General features: G+C 33.6%; 1 protein-coding gene and 1 pseudogene across 2 annotated transcripts; one reads left to right on the forward strand and one right to left on the reverse strand.

Annotated features, from left to right (window-relative positions):
* Positions 1-763: 763 nt before the first annotated feature.
* LOC129291675 (probable ribose-5-phosphate isomerase 2) lies at positions 764-1531 on the reverse strand (annotated as a pseudogene).
* A 4369-nt stretch (positions 1532-5900) lies between these two features.
* LOC129290548 (uncharacterized) lies at positions 5901-19666 on the forward strand. 2 transcript variants are annotated; one of them, XM_054927340.1, is made up of 19 exons: positions 5901-7591; positions 7967-8278; positions 8410-8649; positions 8768-8885; positions 8945-9102; positions 9227-9860; positions 10977-11041; positions 11192-11293; positions 11399-11541; positions 12090-12145; positions 12290-12957; positions 13503-13693; positions 13821-14127; positions 14347-14634; positions 14763-14872; positions 17142-17472; positions 17944-18354; positions 18968-19208; positions 19294-19666. In XM_054927340.1, exons 1-19 carry the CDS (start codon positions 5963-5965, stop codon positions 19320-19322), a joined length of 6033 nt encoding a protein of 2010 aa, XP_054783315.1. In that variant the 5' UTR covers positions 5901-5962; the 3' UTR covers positions 19323-19666. The 2 variants fall into 2 exon arrangements, with proteins under 2 accessions (XP_054783315.1, XP_054783316.1); XM_054927341.1 differs by lacking the exons at positions 18968-19208; positions 19294-19666 and adding an exon at positions 17734-17802 and having other exon boundaries at positions 17944-18082.
* Positions 19667-20782: the final 1116 nt, after the last annotated feature.

The raw sequence follows: 20782 nt of genomic DNA on the forward strand, positions 1-20782 counted from the left end.
AAAATTTATTTGGTTATGTCAATTAAAAAAAATTTTAAAATTAAAAATGAATTGATAGTAATAATTACAGACAATTAATGATGGTAGTTAATAATATAAATTAATTAAGATAACTATATTTTTTAATAATCAAATGTAGTGTATTTGAAAAATAAAAAATAAAATGAAAACAACTCAAAGTTGTTTTTAGTTTTTGTTTTTAAAAACAAAAATTGAAAATAATTTTAGAAACAACTGAATAAAAACATTTATCAAACAAATTTTTTAATTTTTCTATTTTTAAAAATAATTTTTTTTAAAATCAAAAAATAGACATGCTCCTAATCATTTGATCCTTGTAGTTTTAACTCTTGACTTGTTATAACTTAATCCATAAAATTTTAACTTGATTATAATTTAGTTACTAGATTTAATTATTGCAACTTAATTTTTATATTTTTAATCATTCAAGTATTGATTCCTATATCTTAAAAAATAAAATTATAAATTTAAAATTTATTAATAATATTTTAAATTATTAAATTCTTTTAATCTTGATAAACACTATAAGTTTAAAATATTTTTAATCTTTATAATTTTATTTTTAAAATATAAAAATTAATATTTAAGATATTAAAATTATAAAGATTAAATTGTGTGAGGCGAATTTTAAGTATTGAATTACAATTAAATTAAAATTATAATAATTAAGTTACAATGAGTTAAAATTTAAAAATTAATTTATAATTAAATTAAAATTACAGGATAAAATGATTAATTTTTTTTAAAAAAAACAACCTAATTTCTCAAAAACTTCACCACAAATCATCCCATCCTTCCCCAGACGCCTATTTCTTCATCTTCTTTTTTCCTCAATTGGTTGGCGATTGAATCGTACTTTTTCCAAAACACAAGATGCAAAATTGCGTCACTTGCGGCCTTGAGATTCCCAATATTTCTCTTGAATTGTAAATCCACAATGTAATTCCCATAATCAATCAAAAGGGTTCTTCATTTTCCTCAAACGCTCTCAACTTTGACACACAACTTGAATCCTCGACAGCTTTGAAGCCTTGTAGCAGTGAAATTTCCAGCAAAATGCTATGATTTCCACTGGCATAGCCAATCCATTACCTCCCAAATACTTCATTAGTTTGGACTCGTCGAGAGGATGATGATAGTGAATTTCTTACAAGCTCCCTTTATCATTTTCTCAGGAGCGACTTGCCCCGGCCTTCAACTAGATTCAAATACTCGTCAAATTCGTCAGCATCGTCAATGGCGAGGTCGAGGAGGGGGTGAGAGTCGTTGACCCGATTCCGAGACCCAGGACCATGCCAGACTCGACAGCCTTATGGGGGGTGATTTTCTTGAGCTCGTCTTGGGTTAGAATCATCATAGGGGACAGTGATTGAGGCGAGAAAGAAGAAGAAGGAACCAGAAGACGTCAATGGCCGTTGGAGGAGTTGATGGCATACAAGGACTTCAAGGCATAAAGGTCTCCGTAACTTGACGGGATTTTCTTTCCCGTAAGCAAGCGGGGAGTAAAGGTATTTTCCCTTAACATTTCAATTCCATCTGGGTCCAAAAGATTTGGTTTTATTTTTTAAATTTCACGGAATTTATCTGCATATAAATCTCTTTTATAGAACCTATAATTAATTTTTCCTATAAAAAATACACTATCATTGAAACTTTTTTTAAACTGTAGTGTTATTTTTTTTTCTTTGCCATATATCTGTAATGCAAACCATCCCTATAATAATTAAATGGATTGTTTACGTTCGTTAGTTCATGTCTTCATCGCTATATTTAAAATTACCTTTTAAAAGGGATTTTTCTTATAAAATGAACATTTTTGTGATTAAATCCACGGAAAAGATAAATAAGTTTCTGGGCAAATATCATTCAAGGACCATGGTAGTAATTTAATATCAAATAAAGATTAAAAGATTATGAAATCTTACTGCACAATTAAGGAATTGATTTCAAAATAAATTTAGAAGGGACAAGACCCCTGCTTTTTTTTTTTTCTTGTTGAAACATAATCTCTACTTGTTCCTTTTTACAATTAAGTTCTTTCAAACTCTTAAACTTGTTAATTAGCAATTGACTTTTTGTTAAATGTAAATAGATACTTGTTGATTAATGAATGATTACTTATTAAAATATGATTTGCACTTTTCTTTTTTCACAAGTAAATTCTTTCAAATTATTGAACTTGTTAATTAACGAATGAGTTCTTATTAAATGCAAATGTGTATTTGTTAATGAACAAATAATTACTTGGTGAAATATGATCTACAATTATTCCTTCTCACGATCAAGTTCCTTTATATTCTTGAAATTATCAATTAGTAAATACTTTTTATTAAATACGAATAGGTACTTGTTAATTTACGAATGACTGCTTGTCAATTTTAAAAAAGAAAAGCATGAGTATTATATTTTTTTCATTTAAGATTATTTTCAAATTAGTTTTCTAATCTTGTAGTGATATTTTAAAATCTTTTAAGTCCCATTTGGTTCATAGAAAATAGGCATCATGAAAAGGAAAAGGAAAATAATTTTTCTTTTGATTGTTTGGGAGGAATTTTGATACTTGAAAACCCATTTTCAGGATAGATAATGGAAAATAGGCTCTTGAAAAGATCTCAAAGAAAATTTTATTTTCCTAAAAAAAAATTCTTCATGTCCACTTTGTCCCTAACCTCTTCTCCCTCCTCTGCCCACCAGTTTTGACATCACTGTTGTGCACCCACACCAACCTTCACCTTCATCATTGCTATAGTGCACCCATGCTGTCCATTACCTTTGCCATTGTTGTCACTTGTCATGCACCCCTGTGAAAAAGAATAATGGTCCCTTGAAGAACTTATCGGACTCCTTTGCCACATAATCTAGTTTTACCACCATCGGCAACAAAATCCTCATCTGATGTCACGCCATGCCTCCACATGTGCGCACTAGCACATGAATTGAAGGCCATCAATTTCGACTGCTTTTCTACTTTTTTTCATTAAAAATAACCTTTCTTCCCAAATAACTTCATCAGCATTCAAGAGTTCAAAGCCGACATGGTGTAGTGTATTTGTTTCGTTTCAAGCTTTATCGCAAAACCTTATCATCAAAAGTTGGAAGTAGACGATACAAGGTAGATATGTAAAAACACTGTAAGTTGTAATTAGATTTGTTGATAATGTAATCCGTTCATGAGTGTTGGTCATTGTAGTTAGATTTGTTGATTATTGCAGATCTGAAAAATCTGATTAGAAGAGGAGGACAACAGGTGTGATGGAAAGAGGAGAGAAGGATGGTGTGAAAGAGATTGAGGGCAATATTGTCTTTTTAATTTTAAATACATATACAGGAAAAAATTAATTCCGAGTGTCCATTTTTTTTTTATTTTTAACCATACCACACATATTTTTAATTTCATTTTTTTTTCATTAGCTCGGGGTTCTAATTTTATTTTCAATTCTAATTTCACCAAAATGCTTTCAGCAAACTTAATGAGATCTTAGTTTTTATTTTCAATTCTAATTTCACCAAAATGCTTTGAGCAAACTTAATGAGATCTTAGTTTTTGATTAATATTAAATACCTTCAATGGCCCTTGAATAATATTTTTCCTGAACTTTTCACCCACATCCAGACTTTTCTTTTTTCTATTGCGAGAAAATCATATGTTACTTGTACAAAAAAAATCGTATATTACAATTGAATTTATCTTTCCAAATTAAATGTCTGACATGAACCATAATTTTTTGAATTAAATAAATAATTTTTGATTGAAAAGATTTTGGAGTTGATTGATTACAAACTGTATAGCATATTCAAGATAATCTGGATCATCGCCGGACAACCATCGATCTCTATTCGAGGATATATTTAAAAAGGAAAAATAATAAATAAATGCTTTCAAAATAATAAGAAAATAATAAAATAGTATCACAAAATGAGATAATTAATTTATAATATCTAAAAACTTGTCAGTCATAACTTTGTGCAATATTATGTTTTGGAGCATATACAAAATAATAGAAAATATAGTTGTTAAAACTTAAATGAAGGTTGTTAATACATAAATCGTAATTATTATTGCATGACTAAATTGAATATATGATTAATTGTATTGTTAATGCTCAAATTGAGGTTATTAATTCTGGCAAAAAAAATTGAGGTTACTAATTACTAAGTTAAAGTTGTTAATGTAGTAAACAAACTTATTATTGATAACTAAATTAACAACCAGCTTAATATGCTAATAACTTTGGGCTTGTTTGGAAACTTGTTTTAGGAATAATTTTTTATTCTCTAAAATAAAAAAATTTATTTAATAATGTGTTTTCAAAAAATATTTTAAAAAATAAAAAATAAAAAATTACTCATAGAACATGTTCTACAAAATATCAGCTTTTAAAATAATAAAATAAAAATAATTTCAAATAGCCCTTTACCTTTAAAATTAACACCTTTAATTTACATATTAACAAGTTGCTCCATTCAACCATTTGCTTCATTCCCCCAGTCCAAGGGGGCTTCTTTCAAGTGATCTTACATATGTGTGTGTCTATATTTTTAGCCAGGGAGTGATGGAAGAGAACTAGGGTGAAGCTTCTCTAAAATAGCAGAATTTGAATAATCTTATACTTTTGGTCTCACATTTAAGATAAGACCGAATGAAATAGGGTGATGTGATAATAAGAGTTAGATCATTGTTTAAACTATTTTTTAAGGGAAAGTACAATCATAAGGAATAACCATCTAAGTTAATACCATCCATCATAAACTCAAGTTTTCTTCTGGTCTTAAATTGGAGGTCTAAAGATTGAATTGTAAACAAATAATACTATAATAAAACTGTCCATAATCCTTGTAAATATATTCTACAATAGGTATTGTGTGTTTTTCAAGTCCATATAAATACTCCATTTTTATAGATACATGTTTTGTAGATATAATAGATAAATTAGATGAATAATACTCTATCCATTTTATTATATTTATCTTTTAAGATAAAATTATTTTATACTCCCTTTATCCCAAATTTTAAAATACATTTGGAAGAAATTCAACATTCTAAAATATAAAATGCTTTAAAAAATTAATATTTTATTAAATACGTTTATTCTAATATTACCATTTCCAGCTCTCTATTTAATTTTCCCCCTCTCCTTTTAAAATATTAAATGAAGAGTATTTTTAAAAATTTATATTTATATTTTTTTAAAAAATAAAATTATTAAATGTATTTAATGAGGTTTATTGATATGTGAAATTTTATCTAAGAGTCTCACATTCTTTTTGATCCTATTTATAACTTACTTTCAGCATGTTTTACTAAAATCAGAATACCTTATTAAAATTTAATAAGTTTTCACTTTTATTTTTTAATAAAAAATAATTTTTTAACATTTAATAAGAAAATAAAGGTAAACATACACGTAAAAATTAGCAAAACGTTTTATCAATAAGATTAAAATTACTATTCTTCCTTCACCTTGTAAACAAAACTAGATGAGTAATTGGGGATTGAGGGAGTATCATATATCTTTTCAGATTTTTCAATTTTATGTGTATTTTCCCGACCGGAGATTTTACAAATTTATTTTTGAATTTTAGAGTGATTTACTAGTTTATATGATCAAGAATATGTTTAAAGGCGTGTTTATTGTATTTTTTAAAAGGAAATTATATTGAACTTTCACACAAAAAAAATTTATTATAAACTTCACTAACAATTAAATTAAGGTCATAAAAATTAATTATATTATTAATGATCTTAATTTACTTGATAATAAATTTTATAATAATTAATTTCTTATATAGAACCTGATTTAATTCTCTCTCTCTCTTAATTTTTATAAAGTCAAAGATTCAAATAGTAAGTGTATTTCCCGAACTCGTGAAAGATTCTACCACTTGAAAAAAAAAAACAAAACTGCCAGTGAAGAACTGCCGTCGCGTCCGGCAAAATCGCATGGAGGCAGAGATGAGCAGGAAACTCATCGCGCCAGAATCCACTTCCATGGATCTTGACCTCGACTCCTTCCTCAGTTCACCCGCTTCCACCGACGACGAAAATGACGACAACGGCACAAACGACGCCGTCTTTCGTTCTATTCCTCACCGCACCGTCGACGAAATCCTCAACGATTGTGATACTTCCTCATCCTCTTCATCCTCCCCTCCTTCCTCGCCGTCCTCTTATCTGCGCCAGAGTCACCGTCCCTCGGATCCCTCAGTTACTAGTCAAGCCTCTTCACGAAATTCGGCCTCAGAGTTTCCACTTGAAGGTTGCCAGAAGAATCCAGAACCTCAGAAACTAACGAACTTGGATGGTGGGATAGGCCCGTCCAGAGCTAGCTATTTTTCTCGGGTCAAACCTGGAGAGAAACCCGATGACCGTTCTCTCAGGGTTTTGCGCCCATTCGCAACTCTTTTCCCTGGGGTGAGGTCGAATGCGAAACCTGGTGCAGCGTTGGCAGCTGCCGCCGCAGCCTCTAGATCGATACCGACACCACATGCGGCGGCGATCAAGTCGAGGAGGGCGGGGAGTGGGACTCTCCAGAAAGTTCAAGATAGTGGTGAATTGAATTCAACTATAGGCGATGATTCTGATATCTCTTCTAACAGTGATTTGGGCGGGGCTGGTCTCTACGTTTCTAAGTCTAGTGAGAAATCAGAGGAGGTTGACGAGAAACTGGATGATTATCAGTCTTCTGTGGTTAATCATGTCAACCAAGTGTCGAAAAATGTTGAGACCTTTGAGGATAAGCGAGAGAGCATACCCAATGTGCATTTTGAGAATGAAGCAGTAGTTGTGACTGAAGTGGATAATTCGAAGCCTGCTATCGGTAATGTTAGATTTGAGCAGCAGAATGATTCTTCTTGTGTGATGGAAGAGAATAGGAATTCCGATGAATATTCTGAAATCCCATGCTCAAGTAATATTGAAGATGGTGTTGTGACATCTGTTTCTGCTTGGGAACCTGATTCTAGAACGAACACGAATTCTGAACCATTTGTTGACAAGAATTTTATTGAAAACAAGAGTCCTTATATTGATATTAGCGACAAGGGACTGAATGAGGTTGGGTCAAATACTGCATCTGGGGAAACAGAAGAAGCTAATGCTTGGATGAAGGATGATAAAGACAAACTGACTGATGATGGCAATGATGATGGTAGTAGTTCAACAAGTGATGTTTCTGAGCTGGTAAAAGAGACACTTGAGCAACTGGAAAACAAAAGGGCCAGTAGGAGAGCAGAGAAGAAATTACACTCTTCAAAGAAGCCACTTGAATTAGCTGAAGAACTAGAGATAAAGCATGCTTCTACTGGTTTGCACTGGGAAGAGGGTGCTGCTGCCCAGCCAATGAGGCTTGAGGGTGTTCGAAGGGGTTCCACAACATTGGGATATTTTGATACTAGTGCGGACAATGTCATCACAAGAATCATCTCATCCCAAGCATTCAGACGTGAACATGGTTCCCCTCAAGTCTTGGCAGTTCATGCTAATTACATTGCAGTTGGAATGACAAAAGGACTCATTTTTGTGGTTCCCTGTAGATATTCCCCTTATCATGCTGACAATATGGATGGAAAGGTTTTGTTCCCATAATTAATCATTCTTATTAAGCTAGCTCTATTTTAATGTTGTCTTCGTTGTTTGAATATTTGATGAATTTCTCTTTTCACTTTCTAAATAGTTTGATTAGATTTTGCCTTAAGGCTGTTCTCTTAGATTTGTCCTAGAATAGTTGAGAACTCAATAGAGTTGAGGAAATTTCACTGTGCAAAGTGCAAAACTGATGAATTTAGGAAGTTGTCAAATATTGTATTCACCATGGTATGCCATAAAGGCTCCCTTTGAACAATCAAACTTCTAAGCGGATGAAGTGACAAGTCAGATCCTTTTATGGTATAAACGTCTAACGTTACATATTACTTCTTTTATCAACCTATACTGTTTCCTTGTCAGATGTTGATGCTTGGCATGCAAGGTGATCGATCATATGTACCAGTAACATCCATGTCTTTTAATCAGCAAGGAGACCTACTTTTAGCTGGTTATGGTGATGGTCGTGTTATTGTTTGGGATGTACATAAAGCTGTGGTTGCAAAAGTTATTAGTGGAGAGCATGCAGCACCAGTAGTGCATGCGTTGTTTTTGGGACAGGATCCTCAAAATACTCGTCAATTTAAAGCAGTTACTGGTGATAGTAAAGGTCTGGTTCTCTTGCATAGCATCTCAGTGGTTCCTTTGCTTAATAGGTTCTCCAGCAAAAGTCAGGTACATTGTTATTTGCAGTAATAAGCAATACGTTGATTAGAGCATTGCGTTATAGAGGGAAATCTTGAGCTTATACAACATTCATTCTTCTTACACTTCTCTTTGTTCTTGAATCTGTATTGATTTCTTAGTGTCTACTTGATGGGGAAAGAACGGGCTTGGTGCTATCAGCTTCACCACTCCTTTCTGATGAATTTGGTGGAAGTGCATCATCTTATTCCCAGGGAAATACTATGGCTTCAACAAGCAGTATCACTAGCATGATGGGAGGAGTTGTTGGGGGAGATGCAGGTTGGAAACTCTTCAATGAAGGCTCTTCTTTAATTGAGGAAGGTGTGGTCATATTCGTCACCCATCAAACTATTCTGGTGGTATGAAGCTTTGAGTTGCTTGCACTGATTCCACGTGCTTTTATCCTGTACTTTCTTCTTCTGTGTTGCTGAAAATTCTTGTGCATCATGTATTAAAAAGATCAAATCTCTGTAATAGGCACGATTGAGTCCTTCATTGGAAGTCTATTCCCAAAAATCCAGGCCAGATGGGATTCGGGAGGGTTCGATGCCGTATACTGCATGGAAATTTATGGGACAATATCGTAATTCTACTGGTATGAATTTATTTTTTTACATCCCATGTCGACATCTTTCTAAATATTATATATTGCAGAAAATATGTCTGGGGAAGCTGCAGAAAGAGTTTCCCTGCTTGCAATTGCTTGGGATAGGAAAGTTCAGGTTGCAAAGTTGGTGAAACCTGAACTAAAATTTTATGGGCAATGGTCTCTTGACAGTGCAGCTGTAGGTCTGGCATGGTTGGATGATCAGGTATTGTATCATCTCTTGTTCCACGAATATTGGCCAGACATCTGGCTACTTGCTGCCAACTGCTTCTTTTCCTTCAACTAAAACTGTTGTCACTTTTCTTCTGATTGTTTTTGCACTTTTCCAGATGCTAGTAGTTCTCACATCAGCTGGACAGCTTTACTTATTCACAAAGGATGGAAATGTGATCCACAAAACAAATATTGGAGTAGATGGTACTGGAGGAGATGATCTGGCGGTTTACCACACCCAATTCATTAATATATTTGGAAACCCTGAAAAGGCCTATCATAACAGTATTGCTGTACGTGGTGCTTCTATTTATATACTTGGCCCAACACATCTTGTTGTTTCCCGTCTCCTCCCATGGAAAGAGCGTATTCTGGTTTTAAGAAAAGCAGGTGACTGGATGGGTGCCTTGAACATGGCAATGACTCTGTATGATGGTCAAGCTCATGGGGTTATTGACCTTCCTAGAAACCTGGATGCCGTACAGGAGATCATAATGCCCTTCTTGTTGGAGTTGCTTACATCCTATGTTGATGAAGTGTTCTCGTACATTTCAGTGGCATTCTGCAACCAACTTGGTAAAGTGGATCAATCTAATGATTCCAATGGTGGAAGCTCTTCCGTGCATTCTGAGATAAAAGAGCAGTACACTCGTGTTGGTGGAGTTGCTGTTGAATTCTGTGTTCACATCAAAAGGACTGACATGCTTTTTGATGAAATTTTCTCCAAGTTTGTAGATGTTCAACAGAGAGGTAATCCCATGTCTTTAGCTTCGTGTCTTGTACTGTTTTGAGGTTTCTGGTTTCATTTTGTGCTGTATTTTGATCCCTGTCAGTGCCAGCCACTGGCATTTTTTTTTCCGTTGGTTTTTGTGCTGTGTCTTGATATTTTTATCAAACCAAGTGGGAAAGTCATGGTCTTCTAGCTGTTCAATGAGACAAATAAATTTGAAAATAGCCATTGACTAGCTTTAAGGTTTTCTGTACTTTACTATAGGTACCAGGTAGAAGGTTATTTAATTCTTTGATCCATATTAGAAGGAGCAAACATAATACATTATAAATATATACTTATGATAAATTTTATTGCAACACAATTAATTGACTTAGAGGCTCTAGAAAGACCAAAAGAATGGTGTATTTGCTCATGAGCCTTGGCTCAATTGGCACCTATTCTGGATATGGGTGCTGGAGGATCTTGATTTTCATGGGTTTGATCCCTACCCCATCCTTTCCCCAGTTCCCCCACTACCAAGGGCTTTGTGCCTCCTTTTTAACCAAAAAGGTGTATTTAGCACTTTTTAACTTGTACCTGTCTTCTTCATCCCTTTGTTCTTTTTCATATATCAGAAATAAGATTTCTTATAAAGGAAAGACTTAAAGATGACACTTCCTAGAGAGAAATGTATGATCAAGAAATTACTATCTTGTTTTAAAGTATGCAGTTTTATCATCAAAATATGATAAATAAAATATTATTGAAAAGGTGAATCCATATAGCTGTAAGTGTAACCTAATCACTATTCATTACTTATTGCAAATTCAAGATTTTTCCATGTGAAAAATACCATGAAGTCAAAAGCTGTTACTATTATGCTATGTTTGTTTTCAATAAAATAGGAACGTACGCCTTGACTTTAAACACCCATGAATAATCATATTTTTTAACAAATTTATTTATTTTTACATAATTTATGGCTGCATTAACTAAATGGACGCAATTTCTGAAGCTATCTTTTTTCAGTATTGGAGTAAGTTAACAAGGTCTAGGAAAAAACGAATACCCTTATGGGAGCTGTTTTGCATTATTGATCCATCTTGTACCAGCTGATTAGAGTTAACGGATCAAATGGCCTATGCCTTTTTCAGACACATTTTTGGAACTTCTGGAGCCATACATTTTGAAGGACATGCTTGGATCTCTGCCTCCTGAGGTATTGGCTAATATCATATTTTTCAGATTTGTTGGGGACTAGTATATGGATAGTAACTTTTTTTTTTGGATTTGAATTTATATTCTCTATTGTTATAATCGATAAATGCTCTTGTCCATCTGTTGTTTACTTTCCCATTCCTTTCTGAAGATTATGCAAGCTCTGGTAGAGCATTATAGCACCAAAGGGTGGCTACTGAGGGTAGAGCAGTGTGTTCTTCATATGGACATATCTTCCTTGGATTTCAATCAGGTTATTGTTAGATCTTTTAAAACCTGCTTTATTATTGAACAACTTTATTTAGTAGGCTTAGTGACTCAACTGTCTAATAGTTATGCATGATAACTTTCTTTTTAGGTTGTTAGATTATGCCAGGAGCATGGACTTTATAGCGCATTGGTGTATCTTTTTAATAAAGGATTGGATGATTTCAGGACACCTTTAGAGGAGCTGTTTGCTGTCTTACAAAGTAGCCAAAAGGAAAGTGCTACTGCACTCGGGTAAGTTGCTCCCCCCCCTTTCTATTGCCATTTCTAATCTATTCAAGTTTGTGGCTGGCGCTGGGTGTGCCATGTATGCTTAAACTTTCTAGTCTGGCTTAACCTTTACCCAATTAGCTTCATCCTTGTGTGAGATCATTTATGATCTTCCATCATGGTCTTTACAACAACAAGCAGCCTCATCTCACTAGGTAGGATTAGTTTCATGGATTGCATGACATCATTTTGCTCTATCAACAACTAAACATCTAGAAATAATGTTAACTAAGAGGTCTCGTTTAACAACTTTTATGAATGTTCTCTTTAGTCGTTCTCTAACTCTCTTTACAGGGCTTAAAACTATCTGTTTTACTCTTCTTACCGGGGCTCCTATGGCCTCATCATTGTCTTTATTTGAATAAAAACTTAGTCCAAAGTTGAATCAGGAAATTGGCTGCAATTACTTAATGGTTGCCTCAAGCATGCATGAATAAATTAAACTTTAAGCAGTTAGTCTAATTTAAGTCTGTTAGAAGTGGTTGACTCTTGCTTTTCCAACCTTCTGGCAGGTATAGAATGCTGGTTTATCTGAAGTACTGCTTTACGGGTCTTGCTTTTCCACCAGGTATTTCTTTTTTCAGAAAGTATATGGTATTTTTTTTTAATCTTTTCCATGCGCTTGATCCCTTTTCATGTGTTTCTGCTTCAAGCATCACTGAAATAGTACCACTAGTCCTAAATGATGATCCCACTTTGCATATATTTGCAGGGCGTGGAACTATTCCTCCTGTACGCTTGCCATCTCTTAGAAAAGAACTTGTAGAGTTTTTGTTGGGGGAATCAAATGCTCTGAAATCCCAAAGGGCTTCAAACTTAGGGGTTAGACAGCCATGCCTGAATTTATATCTTCTCTTAGAGTTAGATACTGAAGCTACATTAGATGTTCTAAGAAGTGCTTTTATCGAAGATGAAATTTCAAATTCCAGTCCATCTTCAATGGATTTAGTCAACAGAGATGATGAAGGGGCAAAAAAAGGAATTCATGATATCACTGAAACTCAGAATCTTTTGGTTCAGAACACAGTGGATGCTCTCATTCGCATAATTGACAAGATTGTTTCTCCTGTGGATACGACCTCCATCAGTGGCGATGATGGATTGGTAAAAGAGTGGCCTTCAAATAAGGACATTGGTCAAATATATGAATTCATCGCATATTATGTCGCACTTCAAAGAGCTGAAGTCTCAAAGAGTGTGCTATTTCAAATATTGGAATATTTGACGTCAGAGAGTTTCTTTCCAATTGGTGGTTCTTTGTCGAGTTCAACCTCAGAGAAGAGGGAAAAACAGGTTCTTGCTCTTCTGAAAGTATTGCCTGAGTCAGACTGGGATCCATCATACGTGCTAGGCCTTTGTGAGAGAGCACAGTTCTACCAGGTACAATGTCCATTTTGGTGGTACTGTCTTTGAAAGAAAGTGCCATCAAATATGTATTTTGTCCACTAAGTTATACATAACCCCCTTGAATTTGGGTTTATGTGTTGATAACCTCTTTGATCTTTAAAATTCAATAACGGATCCCCTCAAACTTTTAAAGTTTTGGAGATAAGTCCCTTACCATTAAGTTATCCAGTACTTTACTAATCTAATAAAAAGTGATAGAGGGCTTATTTGCATATGACATAAAGTTGTAGGGGGTTATCTCCACATAACCCAAAATCTGAGGGATTATTTGCCCTAAAAACAAAGTTCAAGGTCATATATGGTTATTGCGGTATGGTAAGATATCTTACTCATTAATGGCAGAGAGGTTATTTGTACAAATTTAAAAGTTTAGCGCAATTTTTTGTCAGGTTCTAATGTCAAGGGGTTGTTGCATATGTCTCAGAGTTCAAGAGTGTTTTGTGCAATTTCAAATGATCCTGTTTAGCATGACTTTTTGTCAAGTTCTATTTATTTCAATTGATTCCATTGATTTTTAGGTTTGTGGGTTTATTCATGCCATTAGACATGAGCATGTAGCAGCGTTGGACAGCTATATGAAAGATGTAGATGAGCCTATTCATGCCTTCTCCTTTATCAACACGATGTTAACGCAGCTGACTGGTAACGACCGTGCTGCTATTCGGTCAGCAGTAATATCTCGTATTCCAAAGCTGGTTGAATTGAGCAGGTAATCCTTGTCATTAATTCTACCTTTGTTAGATTCTTTTGCTGGTTATACAGAATTTCTGCTTTCGTTATTCTCAGTTCATGAAACCTATATAATCATTTGCATTCTCATTTTTCATTCCCTGCAGGGAGGGTACCTTCCTAATGGTTATCAGTCATTTCAGTGATGAAAGTTCACATATCATTACTGAACTTCACTCTCATCGTAGGAGTCTTTTCCTTTATTTGAAGACACTTGTTGAGGTTCACTTATCTGGAACATTAGACTTATCTAAATTTAGAAAGGATGACATTGTGGCTGCGCCCAGCGGAAAGCAGGATAAGGATCATCCACAAGGAGTTGATGCTTACTTGGATATTCTTTCTAATTTTCCCAAGTACATTCGTGAAAGTCCTATTCATGTGACTGATGATCTTATTGAGCTTTATCTTGAGGTGAGTTTTATGAGTACAGACAGTACTATTTTGATTTTTATATTTAGAACTAACTTGAATGTTACGGCTCAGTGTTGCAACTGGTCTTGTGTGTTCTTAGTTCTTATTGACATGACACATGACAATTTATGTAATCAACATTTCTCCCTTTCCCCTACTGTCTCCAAAGGGGTGGGAGTGGAGGTATACATCTTTTGATGTTTACATTTTCTTTTGCAGCTATTATGCCAGTATGAAGGTGGTTCAGTCCTTAAATTTTTGGAAACGTTTGATAGCTATCGGGTGGAACATTGTTTACGTCTATGCCAGGAATATGGAATTATAGATGCTGCTGCATTCTTATTAGAAAGGGTTGGTGATGTTGGTAGTGCTCTTCTTCTTACGCTTTCTAGTCTGAGTGAGAAATTTGTTGAGCTTGATGCTGCTGTGGAAGTTGTAATTTCAAATACTTCCTTGAAAGGTTCTTCCCATATGAAATTGTTCGGTGCTGTTTCAAGAATGAAAGAGGTTTCTATTTCTGTCCCTCAAAATTAAAACATTTTACTGCACTCTGATTGGTGCATATGTTTGTTTATGTTTGAGTATTTGTATCTCTGTTAGGAAACCTAATATTCTCACTGATTACTGTATAATAGGTGCATGACATACAAAATCTATTGCGCGCTTGTATTGGTCTGTGCCAGAGGAACACCCCTCGTCTAAATCCTGAGGAGTCAGAGGCACATTGGTTCAAGTTACTTGACTCGTATGTTCAATACCAATACTGTCTTCTTCCTCCATTCATTTTTATAGGGAAAATGACAATTAGGGACCCCATAAGAACATTAATTACAATTACAAACCTTGAATTATTGAAACCTAATAGAAGATCATGGTGAGAATTGTCAGTTGGAAAATCAACGAAATATACTTGGAATTATTTGTAACGTCATTTGAGAATTTATGAGAGTCAATTATGAATCATGATTTTCTTTTTTGTCAATAGACAAATAAATCACTTGAGAAATCAATAAAATACACTTCAGATTCTTTGTAAAGTTAGTTAAGAATTTAGGAGAGTTGTGAATCGCAAGCTAATCACTTATGATTTTTTGCTGTCAGCTTATGGATAAATTGTTTGGAAAATCTACAAAATACACTTGGGATTATTTGTAATGTCAGTTGAGAATTTAAGAGAGTCAGTTGTGAATTGCAAATTAATCACTTGTAATTTCTTGCTATCAATATGTAGATAAATAGCTTAGGAAATCAACAAAAAGATACTTGGAAGTCTTTGTAGTGTTAGTTGGGAATTTATAAAAATAAGTTGTGAATCTCAATCCAATAAACAAATGATACTTTATTGCAAGTAAAGACCATAGTCTATTATTAGGATTTTAATAATTTAAGGTTTGTAATTGTAATTAATATTTTTATGGGGTCTCTAATTGTCATTTTCCCTTTTTTTTTTTATATTGCAATTGATACTTGAAGTTCTATTATATGGTCAAGTATCAAAATTTCTGTCAATAATTATTGTTACAAATATACTTGTATGTGGTTCTTACTGCAGAATATGGTTCTTACTGCAGAATAGCCCTGTAAAGATGTACTTAGAGTACATTTTTTGTCTTTCAATACCCAGCCTGTAAAAAGGGAAAGAGGAAATGACTGAAAAAGGAATAAGTCAGTGGCCATCAGTTTGAGAGAGCAGAGCCCTAGTACCTAAGTACACTGTTGATGTAGTGTAGAGACTCAAGACTGCATAATCTGGCAATGGATTTGCAAGGCATTGATTAACCTTCTTTTTAGGTAGTCAATGCTTCAGACGATTTAAATTAAAATTTAATTACATGATACACCTCCAATTAGGAAAGTCTATACACAGGAAGATAGATGGCATTATTGAGAGTAATAAGAGCCTATCCAACATGCTGACAGTTTGATGAGCAAGGTTTTGTTGGAAGGCATGTTGATGGAAGAAATTGTAAATCTACTTATTTCACCAACAATTATACCAGTTTCTCTTCCCTAACGACCTATGCCCAATCATCTATCTATGCCTAACAACTAATCTGTTATCTGGTTATTTAAGTAATCATTCACAAGCGGCATATGTTGAGTCAGATGAGAGTGGTCTCTAGATGAAGTTAGTTAGGCTAGAAGAGAGGGAGAAAAAAGGAGGCTGGGAAAAGTTGAGAGGTTGGCAGAGTTTATAATTTTGACCAGCGTCTAGGCTTGAAGGGTTTCTTTTCTTTATTTTTATTTTTTTTTCTTTTTCCTTCTCATTGTTGAATTTCGTTGAAAATCTTGAATTTCAGAGCTGAGCTAGAGAATTTGATTTCCTATCTATCATTCATGGTATTCTTAACTTACAAGATTCAGATACCAGCAATTAACATTGAGGATATGAGAAATCCAATATTAAATGTTTAGATAAAGGTACCAGCAAGTAACATTGAGGATATGAGAAATCCAATGTTAAATATTTGATAATTACCAGGAGTTTTGAATGCTCTAAATAGTCTCTGATCATTGCATTTGGCTTGTAATCTCAAGTAATCAGGATATGACAAGGTGATTTGGGAAAGAAAAAAAATCAACATGAATGTGATTTTAAGTGATGTCAGCTATTGCATGAAATGCTATCTGGGCATTGACTTTGTTTGTTTAACCTCCTTTTGCACATGCTTGAGTATAGCAGTGATGTATCTGGAAATTGCTAAAAAAAAAAAAAACTTTTTTTTAGTGGTGGTTTCTCTATACATGGTTCTTAGTTATGTGAAAGTATAACTAAAAATTGCATTGATCTGCAGAATTATTGCTTCTTTTGTTAAATTTGTATTTCCTTTTCTTATTATGGGAGACGAGACAAATCTGGGGATGAGGTGCTCATAGAAAGACTAGATGATAATTTTGGATCAAGCGTAGATGTAGTAATTAAGTTATCAAAACTCTCCAGAATACAATTTCTCAAATTATCATCCCCAGTCTTAGCTGGTTTTGGTCTAACTTTCATTTAAATATTCATCAAGGTTTTGTGACCCGCTGCTGGATTCATATGTTGATGAGAGGGCTTCTGAAAGAGAAAATTATTTTCAAGTGTTTGCTGGATCACCAGTTTCAAAACTGAAAAAGGACACAGGCAAAAGCAGATGGAAAATCTCGAAGTCTTCTGGTGCTGATGTCTTGAGGAGAATGTTCTCCTTGTTCATCAAGGAGATTGTTGAGGGAATGATAGGTTACGTTCGCCTTCCAACTATCATGTCCAAACTCCTTTCTGATAATGGTAGCCAAGAATTTGGCGATTTTAAACTAACCATATTGGGTATGCTCGGGACATACGGCTTTGAAAGAAGAATTCTGGTAACTTTTGTACCTTTATTACTCCTCCTGTTTTCTTTTCTTAAATTTTTGTTTTTAAAATCATTTTTTCATCAAGATTTTCTGGTGACAAAAACCTCCTATCTTCGATAAAATTATACTAAATGATCAATTGAGACTATTAGTTGAATCATGTCAGAAATTGCTTCAAGAAGCATGGCATGATAGGGTTAATTTTTATTTGGATACTAATATATTCTCGCTAATCATTTTTACTGGTAACTTGGTTGGACTTGTGAGAAGAAAAGGAGACTCTTGCTTCAAAACAAGGGAGGGGATTGTTAGGCATAAGTTATGATCTACATATAAATGGTACATCTAGGCTTTTAAAGGACAAATTAATCTGCTTGAAGTTTTAATACAACAATAGAGAGTTGAAATTTTCTTCTCTTCACTTTTAATGGGCTTATGTTTTTTTTCCCCCTTTCCTTTCCTTTCCTTCTTTACAAGCAGGATGCCGCCAAATCCTTGATAGAGGATGATACGTTTTATACCATGAGTTTACTCAAGAAAGGAGCCTCTCATGGGTATGCCCCCAGGAGTATAGTATGCTGTATTTGTAATAGCCTTCTAACAAAGAACTCCGAAAGCTCTGGGGTTCGAGTTTTCAATTGTGGCCATGCAAGTCATCTCCAATGTGAAGCTTTGGATATAGAGTCATCAAGTAGAGTTTCACCATCTGGATGCCCTGTATGTATGCCTGCACAAAAGTTCCAGCAGTCGTCTAAAAGCAAATCAGTTGTGGCTGAGAATGGCTTGGTGAATAAATTCTCATCCAGACGCCAACAGCCTAACGGAAGTACCTTCCATCCACATGAAAGCGATTTAACAGAGAATACATATGGGCCTCAACAGATTTCACGGGTAAGTATACACGTCGATAGATTTTAAATAGAATAAATTACATTCATATCCCTTCAGCTTTTTGAAACCTACACTGGGGGGGGGGGTGCCCACATGGAAGAGTTCTTTATCCACTGCCATTAGAATTAAACTCTACTTTTGTTTCAAAATATTTCGGTAGTGCCCTTTGCTTCAAGTTCTCGTAAGTATTAGTTTGACCTTTTGATAATTTGTCATGCATTGGACTAGACAACCATGGGCTTTCTATTGAGTAAAACTGCACAAAATATAACCTGTGTTAATAAATTATGTTAATGGCAAAACTTAGGAATAAGTTTTTAGGTTTTATGGTTTTTATTGTCAAGTTTTCCGATAAAAGCATCGCAAGTTTTTTTTTTTTTTTTGGCAAGAGAGTTTAGCGTCATATGATTGATATTTTCAAAAAGTTTCCTCCTTTATTTATTAGTCTTGTCCTCATGTTTATAGAAGGAAGGTTTGTAAAAACTGAAATTAGGAGGTCTGATGTGGGTTTTGTGAACCCAAGGCAGGTGAATACAATTTACTCTCTTAAACATGCTGAACATGTTCATATTTTTGGGCATTACAAATTCAAATTGTGAAATTGATTCTGCAGTTCGAGATTCTGTCCAGCTTGCAGAAAGATCAGAGATTTGTGCAAATAGAAAGCTTACCTCAGCTGAGGCTTGCACCTCCAGCTTTATACCATGAGAAGGTAAATAGAGTGACAGATCTTCTGGCTGGAGAAAGCAGCGGCAGTGCTACGGCTGCTGAGAAACAGAGTCAAAATAAGCAAAATCGAGAGTTTCGAGTCAAGGGGTCGTCGATTCGGTTCCCATTAAAATCAAGTATATTTGGTGAGTGTTCTTTCCCCCGCAAATTAAGAAAGTAATGACTGTCATGAAATGTTCAAATTCTGACGCAAGGGAAACATGTCTACAGGTAAGGAGAAGAGTAATAATAAGCGGTGACCAACTTCTTCAACTGAAACAGACAGTTTAAGCACACTAACCGAGTGTATAGACTAACGAAGCTATTTTTTCCTCATAGTTTGTCGGTAGCTTTTGGGTTTTGATGGGTCTCCGCCATTTATATTCTTTTGTATCGCATTTTTGTATAGGTGATTAGCATTAATCAATATCAGTCAGTATATTTCACTAGTAAATCTCTTGGAAGCCAATATTGAGCTTTCTGTGTTTGTAGTGTCTTTATCTGCTCTTAATTGGGCTTAGTGTTTCATTTATGGCATTGTTTTATATTACTTGTAATCGAGGAAGAACAAGGCATAGACAAAGACGAAGGGCATTTTTCTCTACTGTCGAATACTTTTTCCTATTCTATATATAAAAGCAAAATCATATATCTCAATAAACATTTATTATTAAATTTTTTAAATTATCTTTCATAAACTCATAATCTATATTTATGAAAAACAATTAATATAGTTTTATTTTGATTAAATATAAGAGTATTTTAGTTTAATATTTTTATTTTCACACATAATTATTATTGTTAATTAATTTTTTTAAATTGTATGATATAATTTTATTTTTCGTACATACATGTATTTATGTGGGTGTGTGTGTGTCAAAGTCAAGAGCGAACAAGACGCATTGATTGGAGCTTTTAACAAGAAGAGTTGAGGAGATGGCATTTAAGAAGTATTCTTTACGGGTAAAACTAGTAATATTTATATTCCTCGAATTTTTTTTCCTCAGATCAGTTTGGATTTAAGAGTTTCTTTCACCGACTTTTGTACAAAATCACTTAACCTTTTCAGACTTAGTTCTAAAAGAACGAATTAACCGAGTTTATCCGAAATTTAACATGAAACATTTTATTAAAAGGGTAACTCCGTAATGTTACATGATAATTAACTATCAGACATTTCTACTGACATTTTAAAATTTTTATATCATCAACTAAAAATTAAATTGCTAAGTTGGTCCAAGTGTCATTCTTTACTAATTAAAGTTGCCGCCACTTAAAAAAGTATTTGAGAATTCAAATTTCAATTCTTATATACTTTTATAGCTCTATTTATAAGACAAATAGAAAAGAAAAAATTTAATCATATTTATAGGGTACTTATTAATTTTTAATACTTTTTTTATATTTTTATTCTTACTAAATGCTTTAAATAAAAATACTATCAATAAAATTTAAGAATATTTATTAAGGATTGAGGTGAAAATTTATTAAATTTTAAGATAAAGTTATTAAGATTTAAAATTTTCTTTGATTTTAATAAAATATTTTAAAAGTAATTTATAAATATAACCAGATGAAGTATATAATAATTTAGTTGAGATAAATATATTTTTTGCTTTTTAAATATCTTGAGAGAGATGGAGGTTGTTTGAAACTGTTTTTATTTTATTATTTTAAAAACTGGTGCTTTGTAAAACATGTTTTAAAAATAAAAAAATAA

This window comes from Prosopis cineraria, unplaced genomic scaffold (assembly GCF_029017545.1).
Source record: "Prosopis cineraria cultivar Desert tree isolate PC_DT_omini unplaced genomic scaffold, ASM2901754v1 PC13, whole genome shotgun sequence".
NCBI classification, from domain to species: domain Eukaryota; kingdom Viridiplantae; phylum Streptophyta; class Magnoliopsida; order Fabales; family Fabaceae; genus Prosopis; species Prosopis cineraria.

Excerpts from the sequence above, each read along its gene's own strand:
- LOC129290548 (XM_054927340.1), top strand. The coding sequence starts at position 5,963 with ATGGAGGCAGAGATGAGCAGGAAACTCATCGCGCCAGAATCCACTTCC. Across the intron at positions 11,542-12,089 it reads GAAAGTGCTACTGCACTCGG|GTATAGAATGCTGGTTTATC; the intron begins GTAAGTTGCTCC and ends ACCTTCTGGCAG. Across the intron at positions 19,209-19,293 it reads ATTAAAATCAAGTATATTTG|GTAAGGAGAAGAGTAATAAT; the intron begins GTGAGTGTTCTT and ends ACATGTCTACAG.